The 14,460-nt window shown below is 36.5% G+C and overlaps 1 protein-coding gene across 6 annotated transcripts in view; it reads right to left on the reverse strand.

Annotated features, from left to right (window-relative positions):
* Nucleotides 1-331: 331 nt before the first annotated feature.
* METTL8 (methyltransferase 8, tRNA N3-cytidine) overlaps nt 332-14,460 on the reverse strand; it is a 103,298-nt gene continuing 89,169 nt past the window's right edge. For 5 of the 6 annotated variants that reach the window (XM_056793990.1, XM_007494358.3, XM_056793989.1 and 2 more), the window contains 5 exons: nt 13,207-13,270; nt 9,704-9,843; nt 1,725-1,831; nt 1,520-1,585; nt 332-736 (listed from right to left, as the gene is read on the reverse strand). In XM_056793990.1, the coding sequence (XP_056649968.1) occupies nt 543-736; nt 1,520-1,585; nt 1,725-1,831; nt 9,704-9,843; nt 13,207-13,270 (571 nt within the window). In that variant the 3' untranslated portion in view covers nt 332-542. The remainder of the gene's footprint in view (nt 737-1,519; nt 1,586-1,724; nt 1,832-9,703; nt 9,844-13,206; nt 13,271-14,460) is intronic. The other variant, XR_001629973.2, reaches the window with a different exon arrangement.

Below are 14,460 nucleotides of genomic sequence, written 5' to 3' on the forward strand. Positions count from 1 at the left end.
TCTACTCCAGATAGTCTCTGAATTAGGAGAGAAAAAATAGCTTTGAGCAAAAACTTGGGTTTTTCCTGAATTTCCCTGGAAACAGATATGCTGCCTATTTGGTGACAGATGACAACTGAGCACAGCTAGAATATGTTTGTGAACTGATTACTAAACCCAATGGTATAAATAAAACAGATGATTGTCTCCACTTTTTAAAATAGGCAGGCTATTGGGTTTTTTTTAAGTAATCTCAATTATTGCAGTAGGCTTAATGAGTAGTATTTTGTTTTTGCAACCATTTTCAAAGAAATATGAGTGGTTAGAAGAAACAAACACAAACATGCTTGGGCAATTTACACTTCTTTTTAATGTCAATATGGTGGATACTTCCATATTACATAATAATATGTGTGTATAAGCCTAGTGGAAGGGTTCACCCATAATAAAAGAGACAAACATGGATATTCCATTCCTATCTTCTACTTGCCTATTCAAGAATGATTTTTGGAGAGTCTTTTGCATGGGGTTGTCTTGATTTACAGAGAGAATAGTTTTGCTCTTCAACCAGCTGAAATGCCAGGAATACAATTATCAGAGTGATTATGATGAAATGAATGCAATGGTTTCTGAAACTTGCCCTGTACCCACACTCGATACATTTTCACTTTTTTTTTCCTATTAACTTGTAAACGTCGATCAACCAGGTTCTGCTTTTCATCTAACCCAGCCTGATGGAACATATTGTGGACTTCCCCTGTGACACAAAAATGAAAAACAAAAGTATGACAAGCGATTAAGGACAAGAAAATTGTCACACATTACTGCTTCGGTTAACTATCTAGATTTGTATCCTTTAACAAAAAACTGCCCCTCTAGGGTACAAATGAGATGGGAGTCTTTAAGAAAAAACATATACGTATATTCTACTATGGATTATTATAAAATCATAAGGAAGATAATATAGCACATAGAGAAGTATTTTATGTTTTAACAGATATTCCTTTTCAGATTTTCTACTTGTTTATAAAAGACGCCAATATGCCACAATGTAAATGTGTTTACATAAGGCATGGGAAAGTCCTTGAATACAGGGCTCATTTAGTGCCCATCACTGTCAAAAATGTACTTTAGAATGAAAAATTAATGAGACAAGTCATTTCTTATAGAACTCATAAGAATAAAACACTCTCGATTGCCTATACTTGTCATCAACTCTTTTTTGTTCCATACTGACAATGTCCACTGTGGAGTGATGCACACCATCTGGCAGGTGATGCTATGATGAACTAGTAGGGCCAGTGGATCAATTTCACTGGGGAAAAAAAAAAGATGTTAAAATACTCCTTAAAAAAAAAAACTTTAAATTTTAACTTCCTGACAGAACATTTAGAATAACCAGAAAATGAGGATGTCATGACCTTTAATCAATGATCTGACATTACAATACTTACATACTATAGCTTTTGAATTCTTTTTCCCACAAATAGAAACTACGGATTATTTTTATAACCACTGTCTTCTTTATGATGTAACTTACCTTTTGTAAAGAAATATGCTCTGGTACCATCTCCTCGAACATAAAAGTTTTCAGACAAGCAATATCCTACAGAATACAGTTATGAGAAGGAGAAATTAAAATTCCTATTTGAAAAGCAGGAAAAAAGGGAGTAAAATCATGGTAAACACTCTTTAAAACACAAATATGCAAAATCACCAAGGTAACAAAAAGGATCTAGTTATACCTTTTTTGAAACGAAGTTGAGTGAAATCATATCTTCCATGGTCCCGAAATAACAACATTCCTCCAGGTTTCAGTAATTTGGACAGCCTGTTTACAACGCCTTGCATCCTTTAGAAACAAAGCATGATGTCCTATTCAATTTTGCCTTCTTTTTTTCTCTACCAGGGTGAATGTTTATCTTTTGAAGTCAAACTATAAAAAGCCTGTCATCAAGCTCATTATAAGGCCACAAAAAAATAAACAACAAACATGATCAAGAATGAGAACAAAAAGGGCTTTTACCAAGAAAGAAGGCAAGATTCATGTATATGAAATAACCAGGTTTGAAGGAAATTGAATTGGCTACAAAGAAGCCTATAGTGTCTAAAGAGACCACCCAAGTGACCAGAATTATTTGGTGGCTTCATAGAGGTTTCTGCAGAATGTCTTAATAAAGCTGTACTGAAAAATCACATAGATGTTTTCTAATAACCACAGGAAAATTAATAAGCTGCAGGACAGGGAAAGAGAAAAACTGCATTGTGTTTCTGCTTGCAAAATCTCTTATGAAGTAGAGAAGGTACCTATGCCACTGTCATCTCAGAGCCTAAAAGAGGAGTTCCTTCCTTGGGGCAAACTTGGGGTCTTTTTCCTTTATAATATTTACGCATCTAAAAACACTTTTCTGAGAAGTTCATAGTTTTCACCAGACTGTCAAAGGGGTCCATGACATACAAAAGGTTGAGTCCTTGGTCTAGAACCAAGCTCATCTTGCCATCCTCTTTCATAAATTCCTTATTGTGGTTGATAGACGTTCCCATCCATCACTAAAGCTCAAAATCTTGGAGGTCACACATGCATCAGAATCATATATCTGGAGTTGGAAAGAACCTTAGGGACCATCTAGTTTGACCGTCTCCTTTTCAAGATTAGGAAACTGAGGCCCAGAGAGGCTGTGGCTTACAATCTCCTATATTTCCTGCTGTTCCATATCCAACGGATCACCAAATCCTATAGGCTCTTCCTCTTTCATGTGCTCTCTGAACCTATCTTTTTGTTTCCATTGGCACCTCCTTTGCCCGGGACCTCATCATTCTATGACTGGAGATGAGCAGCAACAGACTTCAGACATGGTCTCCCTAATTCCGTAGGCTTCCTGCCGAACAACCCTGCAGGCTAATCTTCACAAATGCTTGTCACATTGATCACCTCCTCAATAACCTTCAATGATCCAGGATTCAGTTTTGTGCTTCAGTCATTTCAATCATATCCGACTCTTTGTGACCCCAGTTGGGGTTTTCTTGGCAGAGAGGCTGTGCTTTGCCATTTTCTTCCCCAGCTCATTTTACAGAGGAGGAACTGGAGCAAAGAGGGTTAAGCAACTTGCCAGATCAGAAGTCACAAAGATGAGTCTTCCCGATTTCAGAACCAGCACCCGACCCACAGTACCACATTATTAATTGACAAGATATAGCCTAACCCCCTTATCCTGGTATTCAAGGCCCTCCACAATCTGACCTCGACACATCTTTCTAACCATAAATTTCAATACTCCCCAGTGTGAAACCTTTTCTAGCAAGACTGGCCTACGCACCTGAAGAAACTTTATATATCCCATTCTTTAATACCTTAGCTCACTCCATGTTCCTTATTTAGTCTTCTCTATCTATTCAAACCCTAATCTTCTTAAGGCCCACCTCGGGTTCTCCATTATCTGACTACCCTAGTCCTAGGTGATCTCTCAATCCTTAAGCTTGGGGTTCTGTAGGTGTCAGTAGATGGAGAGCCAGGCCTAGAGATGGCAGGTCCTGAGTTCAAATATGATTGCAGATACTTCCTAGCTGTGTGACTTTGGGTAAGTCATCTAACCCCATTGCTTAGACCTTAATGCTCTATTGCCTTGGAACCAAAACAGTATTAATTCTAAGATGGAAGATGAGGGTTTCAAAATAAAAAAAAAATGTTTTTAAAGAAATATTATGCTTTCTAGTTTTCTCAGCAAATTTTGATAAATGGTGAGTTTTTACCTTAAAAGTTCAAATCTCTGGGTTTATCAAACACTAGGTTACTATGGCCATTTACTACTATGTTTTATATACCTAATTTCTTTGACCAATCCACACTCTGTTTCTTAGCCAGCAACAGAATGTTTTTCTGATTACCATTTTGCAAATTATCATTTGAAATCTGGAACATAAATTGACTCATTCCTGTACTCTCTATGTACAATCCTTCTAATTACCCTAATAATGATAAAGTTCTTGGAAGATACAAGTATTATCTTCCTACATAGTAAACAGTTTAACCTTGAGTCCTTCATGATTTCTCTTTCATCTTTACCTTTTTAATCCATTTCTTGATTCTTGCATTTAAATATCAAATTTTCTATGCAGCCCAGGTCTTTTCATCAAGTATGCATGAAAATCTTCTACATCAATAAATATCAATTTTTTACCTTGGAGGATTATGCTTGGTTTTGCTAAGTAGATTATTCTTGGATATAATCCCAGCTCTTTGCCTTATAGAATAGCCTATTACAAGTCCTCTCCTCTTTAAAAGTGGTAATTGTTAAATCTTATGTAATCCTGATTATGGCTCCACAGTATTTGAATGGGTTGTTTTTTTTTTCTGGCTGATTAAAGTATTTTCTCTTTGACCTGAGAGCTCTGGGATTTGGCTATATTCCTGGGAGTTTTCATTTTGGCCTCTCAGGAGGTGATTGGTGGATTCTTTCAAAGGCTATTTATTCTCCATTCTAGGGCATGAAGAGCAGTTTTCCTCAATAACTTCTTGAAATACAATATCTAGGTTCTATCTTTGATCATGGATTTCAAGTAATTTAATAATTATTAAATTATCTCTCCTCAATCTGCTTTCTAGGTCAGTTGATTTTCCTATGAGATATTTAATATTTTTTCCATTTTGTCATCCATTTGATTTTGTTTTATTGTTTCTTGATGTCTCATGGATTCATCAGCTTCCAAATGTCCAATTCTAATTTTTAAGAAATTATTTTCATCTGTGATGTTTTACCATCTTTTTCCATTTGGCCAATTCTGTTTTTTAATATGTTATTTTCTTTAGTGTTTTTGTGCTTCTTTTATCATTGTCTTTTCACAATCTTTTTTATTTTGCTTTCATTTCTTTACCTATATTTTTCTTCCACCATTCTTATTTGATTTTGAAGATCTTTTTTCAGCTCTTTTAGGAATTCTTGTTAGGCTTGTGTCTAATTCTCATTTTTCTTTGAGCTTGCCTTAATAGCTGTTGTGATTTCATTATCTTCTAAATTTGTATCTTAATCTTCCTTGTGACCACAGTAGATTTTTTATGGTCAGGTTGTTTTTGCTGTTGTTGTTTACTCCTTTGTCCACCCTATTTCTTCATTTGGAACTTGATATTAATGCTGGGCTCTGTTCTGGTATGGAGGAAGATGGAGGTACATTGTCTCAAGCTTCAGGCTTTTTCTTCATTACTATTTTCAGAACTAGTTCTGGGGTTTGGAAGTTTTTGTTGTTTTCAAGGTGGTATGATCCAGAGAGAGGTGTGATCACTGCTCTCTGGTCCTTACCTAGGAAGAGCCCTTGAATCCCCTGCCATCGCAATAGATGCTGATCTTCAGCACCCTCTGTCCCTTGAGACCAGAAATAATACTGTTCCTTGAGATCCCTGATCCCTTGGGGCCAGAAGTGAGACCACCCCTTAGCACTTCCCCTCATTTGTGACCGATGGTGCTCTTCTCTACCCTGAACTATGACCTAGAAATGGGGGTAAGCAGTGGAGTTGCTAAACAGCCCTTGGTCCTGTGTCCAGTGCTACTACAGGTGTATACTATAATCTCTTTCTGCTCTGTTGCCTTGCTTCCTTTCTTTCTTTCTTTAAATTAATATTTATTTTTAACATTATTTTTTAAAGTTTTTGAGTTTCAAATTCTCTTCTTTCCTTCCCTCTCCTACTTCACCCACTGAGAAGGCACACAATATAACATTTATGCTTATGAAATCATGTACAACATATTTTATATTAACCATGTTACAAAAAAAAGCAGGAAAAATTAAGTGAAAAAATAATTCTTCCATTTGCATTCAGAATTATCAGTTTTCTCTCTGGAAATGGATAGCATTTTTCGCCATGAGTCCTTTGGAACTGTGACAACAATTTTGTCAAGCAAATGGAGCAGTATTGCTATACTCATTTTATAAATTTGGAAACCAAGGCCCAAAAAATTTATCCAGTTATATGGATGATATATAGTGGTAGAGTCGGAAGTAGAATTTAAGTTTTTTGAGGGCAAGGGCTATTTAACTTTCACTTTTGTATACCCAGGCAGAGCGCAATGCCTGGCACATAACAGATATAAGTATATAACACTTACAATAATAACAATACTTTAACTAACTGATTGATTTCCAACATGTATAAATATTTTCTTCTGAGGTGTAAGCTAACATCACAACCATCAATACCCACTAAAAACAGGTCTAAAAGAAGCAAACAAATGATTTTGTAGCTAGTATGTTTCTCCCTTTCCTTTATACTTTGCATGGCCAAGTTAAGTAAAGAATAGGACTCTTTTCTTACTTTTCCCAATCTCCTAGACCTCTGTGAAAAATCAGAATACTGCAATGGCACAAAAGATTACATTATCTAGTCTAAAATATCATAGAGTGAAATTGATATGATTTGACTATACTGTTGCAATACTAAAAAGGTAATCCTAAATTCCTAAAGAAGTGTCAAAAATCAAGTTACTCTTGATTTAGCTTGCTTTTGAACTAAAGAAACACATGACAGTGCTGGGAATGAATTCACTATGTAGTTTATTTTGTCCTGGGTCAACAAATCTATGAAATATTATCTGATTTTTATGGTATGAATTATCTTTAGCAAAACAATTTGGAACTTAATTACCTATGAGATATCACTTCCCCTTTAATTGATACCCTTCCAAGAAAGTAAAATTGCAATACCATGTGTGTTTAGTTGATAGGATTTCTAAATTGGAAGACTATATGCTCAGGTTCTTGCAAAGTTATATTGGTAATTGCTGCGTTTAAAGGGCTGATATGTGTAATTGCTGTGTGTAGGGGACCTGATCTCAATAATTTCTAAGGTATCTTCCATATTTAATATTCTATGTTTCTCAAATCAGCGAAAGTGCTCTTACTGACAGTTCCTAGTTCTATAAATTGATTTTAGGGTGGAAAGCAAAGACCTCACCTGATATCTTTAAGCAGATGCTAGATTTGTCTTTTGTTTTTTGGTGGGGATTCCTTTTTAGGGAGTATTGGTTGAATTGGATGGCCCTTGAGGTCCCTTTCCCACTCTAAAATTCTGTAATTTTGTGAGTACCAAATTGGCGACTTCTAATATGTGGCCTGCATATTTGAAATTCTTGTCTTGGTATGTTAATGAATTCAATTTGTGGTTAAGCTTTAGATGATATTCAGAAGTTATAAGCCTGAAAAGAGATTGTTAGGATATGACTGAAGATAAAGACTAAGGCATTAACTCCACTGGATTTGCTGAGTTTATTTGTATTAAACTTGAGAAATTAACTATAAAACATAAAAAAGAAAGAGGGCCATAGCTGGAATAGCAGAGTTAAGTAAGATGTTTCATGGATTTTAAGTGAAGAGTTATGGTTTTTTTCTTTTAAAAGGTGGGAGATGTGGGGAAAGGCAGGGACTTCTTATATTTAAGGTTAGAAAGAGTTTTCTGGGGCTTCCTTATGCTGTTATTGACTATTTTCATATTATATGTTTTTCCAGTTTCTGATAATGGATTTTTTGGTTTTAAAAAGAAAAACCATGCCCAACATTTTAAAACACCACTCTACTCTCAGAAAGTTATATGTTAGAAAAATGTGATGCATGAAGTTATTGATAAAAAACCTCCTACAAAACTAAAATGAAAACCAAACTACCCCCAAACAAGCCCAGCTAAACACTTCAATATTTATCCATTTATTCCAAAGCTTTCCTCAGAGTTCATTATCCTTTAATCTGGATTCCAGACTTTGACCAGAAGTAAGTTTCAAAGGCACCATCTCCTACAAAAGGTCTTTTCTGACCTTCCTTTTATTTGCACAATCTCCCTTTTGGGCATAACTCTTGAGTTTACCTACATGCAAATATGCTTTAATCCTTCAGGAGAATATAAGTTTCCTAAGTAAAAGGACTACCACATTTTCATCTTTGTAACCCAAGTGCCTTATACGTGGCAAGCATTTAATAACTGTTTGTTGAATCAAAATGAATTGAGCAAGACTTGGGATTACGGATAAGAATGAGAAGACTTTTTCATTTTGGTTAACAATGAAGCCCCATAACTGGTTTTGAGAATGGTGAGTAAAAGATGAAAACAAGGAATGGGAAAAATTTCTTCTTCTTCTCTTGTTCTACCTAAGCCCACTGTTCTGCTTTTGGCTATCTTTGGACTAAGGTAGAGTAACTAAATGGTGGCAAGTTCTCATTAAATTTATTATGGCTTTACAGTAAGTTCTCTGGGTATAGGGTTCAGGACCTGATAGAATCATCCAAGTCTTTAAAATGACCAGGCAGTCACTTCTTTTATGGTCAGATCTGTTCACAGAGGCCTGAGTGACCCTGGCCATGGCAATTAAAAAAAAGTCTCCCTGGATGGTAAAGATAAGTTAATATCAAGCTTGAATGAAACTGATTAAAAATAAATAAATTTAGTGTACTTCACTGTAAAAAGTTTTCCTGGGACATCTGTTTAAACCTGTGCTGTGACATCTAAGCCAAATCATTATTTAGACCAAAATAATTTCAAATATTCTTTCTGGTTTCTTATCTAGAATTCAAACATTTCCTACTTGATCCAAGGAACAGACATTCTTTCTCCTTATCCTCCTCTCACTTCATCTTTTGACTATTCATATTAGGAGGCAAAATAAGACAGATTATATTATCCAACCAGCACCTGAAAAAAGTTACCATTTAGGTTGATTAATGGAAAGAAATAATCTGCAGAAACTGATAAAACAGCAGTTTCATAGGACTAAAGTGAAGCTAGAAGATCCACATAAATGTTCCTTTTGTCTATAGCCAAAGTATTTTTATTTCTACACAGGATTCTATTTTTGAGTTCAGTTTGTCATTCTTTTATTAGTGATGACCTCTGAAGAAGAAAAGTTAAGGGATGGGGCCTATGAGAGGACCAAGCTTCTTACACCAGAAACTCTAGGAAGACAATCTCACCAAACCCAGTGTGATTCAAGCTAAGCATATGCCTCTGGTATCTATCTGTCAAGCATGCAAATCTTAAGAAAATTCCCACATGCTTACCTTGACATGCCCAACATGGTGAGATGTGACAAAGGCAGCTAAATAATAAACTTGAATATTCTTAAAGGGTTTTCCCCCCTTCCTCACTAGAGAGTATTGTTCCCCAAAACCATACCAACAAGAAGTTTAGCTGAACTCTAATGGGAACAACAGGTACCTTAGGTCCCACATGGATTAATTTGGCAAGACCAAACAATCTACTGTTGGTTTTTTTCCTTTTCTTCAGAAGCCCAACTAAAGATTTTTGTGAACCCACATGGATGCGTGACCTCTCTTTATGAACCTTTGGTAGGATGCTAAATCAGGGATGTTTGTTTCTGATCTCCAAGAACAACTTGCTGTTTCTCTGCTTGCCTCCCCCCAACCCCCCGGGAGCCTATTAGGCTGTTTCTGAATTTGTAATTTCCTTGAAGCACTGTCACTTTTAATAGGTATGTGTCTTGCCAGAATATGCTCACTTCATTTTGACAGTGACAGAAAGCTCACTAATGAAGTAGTTTGACCAGTTTCTTTCTAAAATTCTGAAAAGAGGGAAAAAACTGCATTTAAAAGGCGGCACATTATACATAATGTAGCTTGCTAAATAATAAATTCAAGAATTGTCATTTCACTTTGATATTCCTGAAAACCAGTAGTGATAAAAAAAAAAAAAGCTTTAACATATTTGCTTTGCCCTTTAGTCTTCATTTACCTGTCAGGATGAATAGAAGAGAGCACAAAGACTAAGAGAATGACATCCAGGATCCCATCTGGAAAAGGGTAGGATAAGCCATCATCACATACATCATGAACAAAGGCAGAACACTGGGCTGGGCTGTAGGATGAGTGGGACTGTCATGATGGAAGACAAGAAAGATGAAGAATGCAAAAGTCGTTAAGCAGAGCTTCAGTGAGGTTGCTTTGTTGTTTTCTATTATTTAAAAGGTCAAATCTTTTTATTTCTTCTGAGGAACTTTCCTCAGAAAATTATGAAGCCCTTGATTTACAGGCAAGAGCTCCTGTTTCTTCCACCTGGACAGTAGAAATGATATTTGCCAATACAGCTTCACAATAAAATCTTTGCTGTCATGAAAAGGACTGGCCTTACAAGATGACCAACCAGGTGCTCACATACATGATAGGATTTGGGGGGCCCTGGGATGCTCTTTGGGAGCCTAAACAAGCCTTTCCCATGCCAGTCTACTTGTTTTTGAGATGTCACAGATTCATTCCATTTGTATTAAGGCTTTGACTGAAGTTAAAATGTCGCATTAACTCTAGTCATTTGCATTGTAACAAGAATGAGATGATCAGGGTAGGGGAAAGACAATATTTGGGCACTAATACACAGGTTACAAATTGCTACTTTAGTGGGAAAGTGAATTCAAAATATAATCGTTAGCACTAAAGACAAGTTTTCCTTACTTAACATTTTGCCCAATTTGGTCCCCATTTAAAGCAATTAGCAGGTACGTAATTCTTGCTGAGTAAATAGAAGGAAGCAGTGACAGAAGAATCTGTAATAGCCAAGGTACTTGTCTCTTCCATGACAATGCTCTAAAAAAGTTACAGATTTGCTCTGAATATTGCAGTTTCCTTTAAAGTTCATGGATGATAAAATTATAGTGCGTTATCAAAGCTCTTGTTGAAACTATTTATATTTTTAGCCCCTAAAAGTTTCATATATTTACTATTCACTTGGTAAATTAGGACATTTATGATTTTTCCTAAAATTACTTTTATTGCTCCTCAAAAGTTATACCCTAAAAAACAGATTTGTGATTTTGTGAGTTTATGAGAAGGTGCTGGCATGGAATTTCATAATTCATGGAATTTCAAAGGCAAGACTTTAGCTGAATGTTCCTAACAGATTTTTAGGTTATAAACAAATTTTTATATTTATGATTCACATATTTATGAAACTTTTGTATGGATTAAAAATGTAAATAGTTTCAAATAAGAGTTTTGATAACTCAATATAAATCTATCATTCTTCTTTCCTTATGCTTGATGACTATAAATAGAAAGCCTGCAACAGTAGACAGAGGATCAGCTTTGGAGTGAGGAAGAACTTGGCTAAATTCTTGCCTCTGACACATCCATGTTCTGTGATCATTTAACCTATCAGTACACCAAAACAAAACTCTAGGACTATTGCTCATCTGTAGTAGTGGAGAGAAATTCCATGCCAGCACCTTCTCATAAATTCACAAAATCACAGATCTGCATACCTTCTTCCACACTGTACCCTCTCCCCTGCCCCAAAAGAAAGTTTATAATGGCTTTGATTATTCACTGTTTTAAGCTTTGTATTTTTTCTTTTGCTTTGTTTCTTTGCTTTTAATAGTTTGATAGAAACTTTAAAAATGTTTAACATTTAATGATACTTCTCCCACTGAACTTTCCCTTGTAGCAAAAATTAAACAAATACAACCGAGTGTGATGGTACATAATAATAGTAATAAAAATAGGGGCAGCTAGGGGGTACAGTGAATAGAGCGCCAGGTCTGGAGTCAGGAGGACCTGGGTTCAAATATGATCACTTCTTAGAAGAGTGACCCTGAGCAAGTCACTAAACTTCATTTTTCTAGTTCTTGTCCTTTTTCTGTCTTACAGTTGTTACTAAGCCTGAAAGGAAGGGCTTAAAATGATAATAATAAACAATGGCTAACATTTTATATAGTACCTACTATGTGCCAAATATTGCACTAAATGCTTTATAAATATTGTCCTATTTGATCACATGTAACATTCTGCACCTGTCATCCGTCACCCTGCCTCTTTACCAAGGGAAAGAAATGTTTACTCATTTGTTTATCCAGACCAAAAATGATCATTGCAATTAAATTGAGTCTGGTTGTCTTTTGGGGTTGTTTTAGTTTATGTTATTGAGGTCATTGTAGATAATGTTTTCAGGCTGTCTTCCCACACCAGTAGACTCATTTTTTTTCTTTTCTAACTTTGCATGCAGACCTGGATCATTTTAGGGCCTTTTAGCTGGACCCACTTGCTTTTTTATTTTTATTTTTTTGAGGTACAGGGGCCAGAGCAATATGTATAGCATACCATGGTCTGTTCAAGGATAAGACGACAGGATGATGCGTGTTCTGTTTGGTATCCAATATCCTTCCTGACAATTTTCAGTATTTTAAGGTCTTTGGCCACAATAGTATTAATGCTCCTGCCAAACAGGTCTATTAGTCATTCCCCAAACTTGCCTTCCATTGTGATTTCATGCCTTTACAAAGGCTGTGTACCCCAGGCAAAGCATCCCTCTCTTCCTCCCTGCCTCTTAGAATAATAACAACAGCAACAATAATAATAGTTAACATTATAGAGAGACATGAGCCAGGCACTGTGCTAATTGCTTTACAATTATTATCTTATTTGATACAACAACCTTGGGAGGTGGATGCTACAATATTATTATTATTATTTACAGATGGGGAAATGGAGGCAGAAAGAAGTTAAGTAACTTGCCCAGGGTCATCACGGCTATTATCCGAGGTCAGATTTGAACTTGAGTCTTCCTGATTCCAGGCCCCACTCTCTATCCATTGCACCATGAAGCTGCCAACAATCTCTATCTTCCTTCAAAATTCAGCATTTCCTGATTCCTTCCTTCCTCAGGTGATAGTGCTTTCTCCTTCCTCAAAATGCCTTGTACTTATATACTCATGTACATGTTGTATGCTCAGGAGACTGTGACATTTTTGTTTTCACATTCCCAGTGCCATGCACAATGTTTATATTTTATTGTTTTGGACTTCTCAGATTTAGGGAACTTCTGGGCAAATCCTTCCTATCCATGCAGGTGAATATCTGCTCTGAAACCTAAGCATTTTAGGAAGTTGCCCAGGATACTCAGAGTGTAAATGACTTGCTCAGGGCTACACTGCCCAGGGCCAAAATGTGTCAGAAGCAAGATCTGAACCCAGGTTTTCCTTACTCTAAAGCTGGCGCTCTAGTCGCCACATCACACAAATGCTTCTCGTTTGAAGCACTAATAATAGGTGCTTAATACATTTTTTTCAACTAAAATGAACCAGAACAATAGGTTGCTCTCTTCAGGGGTCAGCTGGCCACCTTGTTCTCAGGAATGACAAAAATTCAGTTTAAAACCGTCAGATGTCATCTTATCCCAATACTCAAGGGTGGGGGTGGAGTGGGGAGGGAAATGACACTCTCAACCTATAAAGACAATAAAAGAGATACCTTTACTAGTTCCACCGCTTCAGAAGCAAAATCACAGCAGTAAAGAAAGGTCTCCGGAGCATTCCTATGAAAGCAAGGGAACACTCTAATTATGTTGTTGCCATAGATATATTCAAGCCACACACAGAGGAAATTGCATGTATGACTTATTAATAGGGGTTCTTACATAACTCGGGGCAGGCCCTGACCTATTGTTTATGTTGTTTCATTATCATCATCATCATCACTATCATCAGTAAAAAGTGACACTGATGATTAGCAATAGTAATAACGCTGCTTTTTTATACCAGCTCTATGCCGTTTCTCTACCTTGCTTCCCCCCACCCCCACATTACTTCTGAATGGGCACTACTTCCATTGGTTCCCTGCTACCTATGGGCTGATCTAAAGTCTTCTGCCTGGCATTCAAAGCCCTTTGTAATTTGGCTTCTATCTATGCTCAAACCTCACTTTTCCTTATTCCCCTCTCCCTTGTAGCCAAAGGAATATGTATGGATTGAGTTGTTCAATCTTACTCTTCCCTCAAGGCAAGAGTGCCTTCTCCTCCAAATTCCATTTATATGTTTGACCCTTCCTTTAAAGCCCAGAATACCCCAGACCTTGGTGGCTTTTTCTTTCCTATACTCCCTTCCATTTTAAAAATTGTACAACTAATTTGTCACATAGCATTTGCTGTTGTCCTGTAATATTTTCTAATACAGTGGTTTGCAGTTCTTTATCAAGGTGGAACCCTTTATTATTATTTTGGGTACCTCTACTTGCAAAAAAGAGACGCTTTTCATTTTTCCATATATTCCTCCCTCCCTCTAGTCATCTTTTGGAACAAAGATGAAAAAAGCAATTGAGCAAAATCAAACCTATAAACCATGTTGTTGCTACTTGTTATACAGTCATGTTCCACTCTTCATGGTCCCATCTGGGCTTTCTCTTTTGGCAGACAATGGAGTGCTTTGCCATTTCCTTCTCCAAATCATTTGAATATGAGGAAACTGAGGCAAACAGGGTTAAGTGACTTGCTCAAGGTCACACAGTTGGTAAGTGTCTGAGGCCAGTTTTGAACTCATGAAGATGAGTCTTCCTAACTTGAAGCCCAGTGCTCTATCCACCATATTTAACTCTGGGCATACCAGAGTTGCCCATATGACTATATCGGATAGGATATGCAAAATTCTTCAGTTATAGTCCCTTATTTCTGCAACCAAGAAAGGGAGGTACATTTTCTCCATTTTCTAGTGGGTCAACTAGTCATTATAA

The sequence above is a fragment of the Monodelphis domestica genome, chromosome 4 (assembly GCF_027887165.1).
Source record: "Monodelphis domestica isolate mMonDom1 chromosome 4, mMonDom1.pri, whole genome shotgun sequence".
NCBI classification, from domain to species: Eukaryota; Metazoa; Chordata; class Mammalia; order Didelphimorphia; family Didelphidae; genus Monodelphis; species Monodelphis domestica.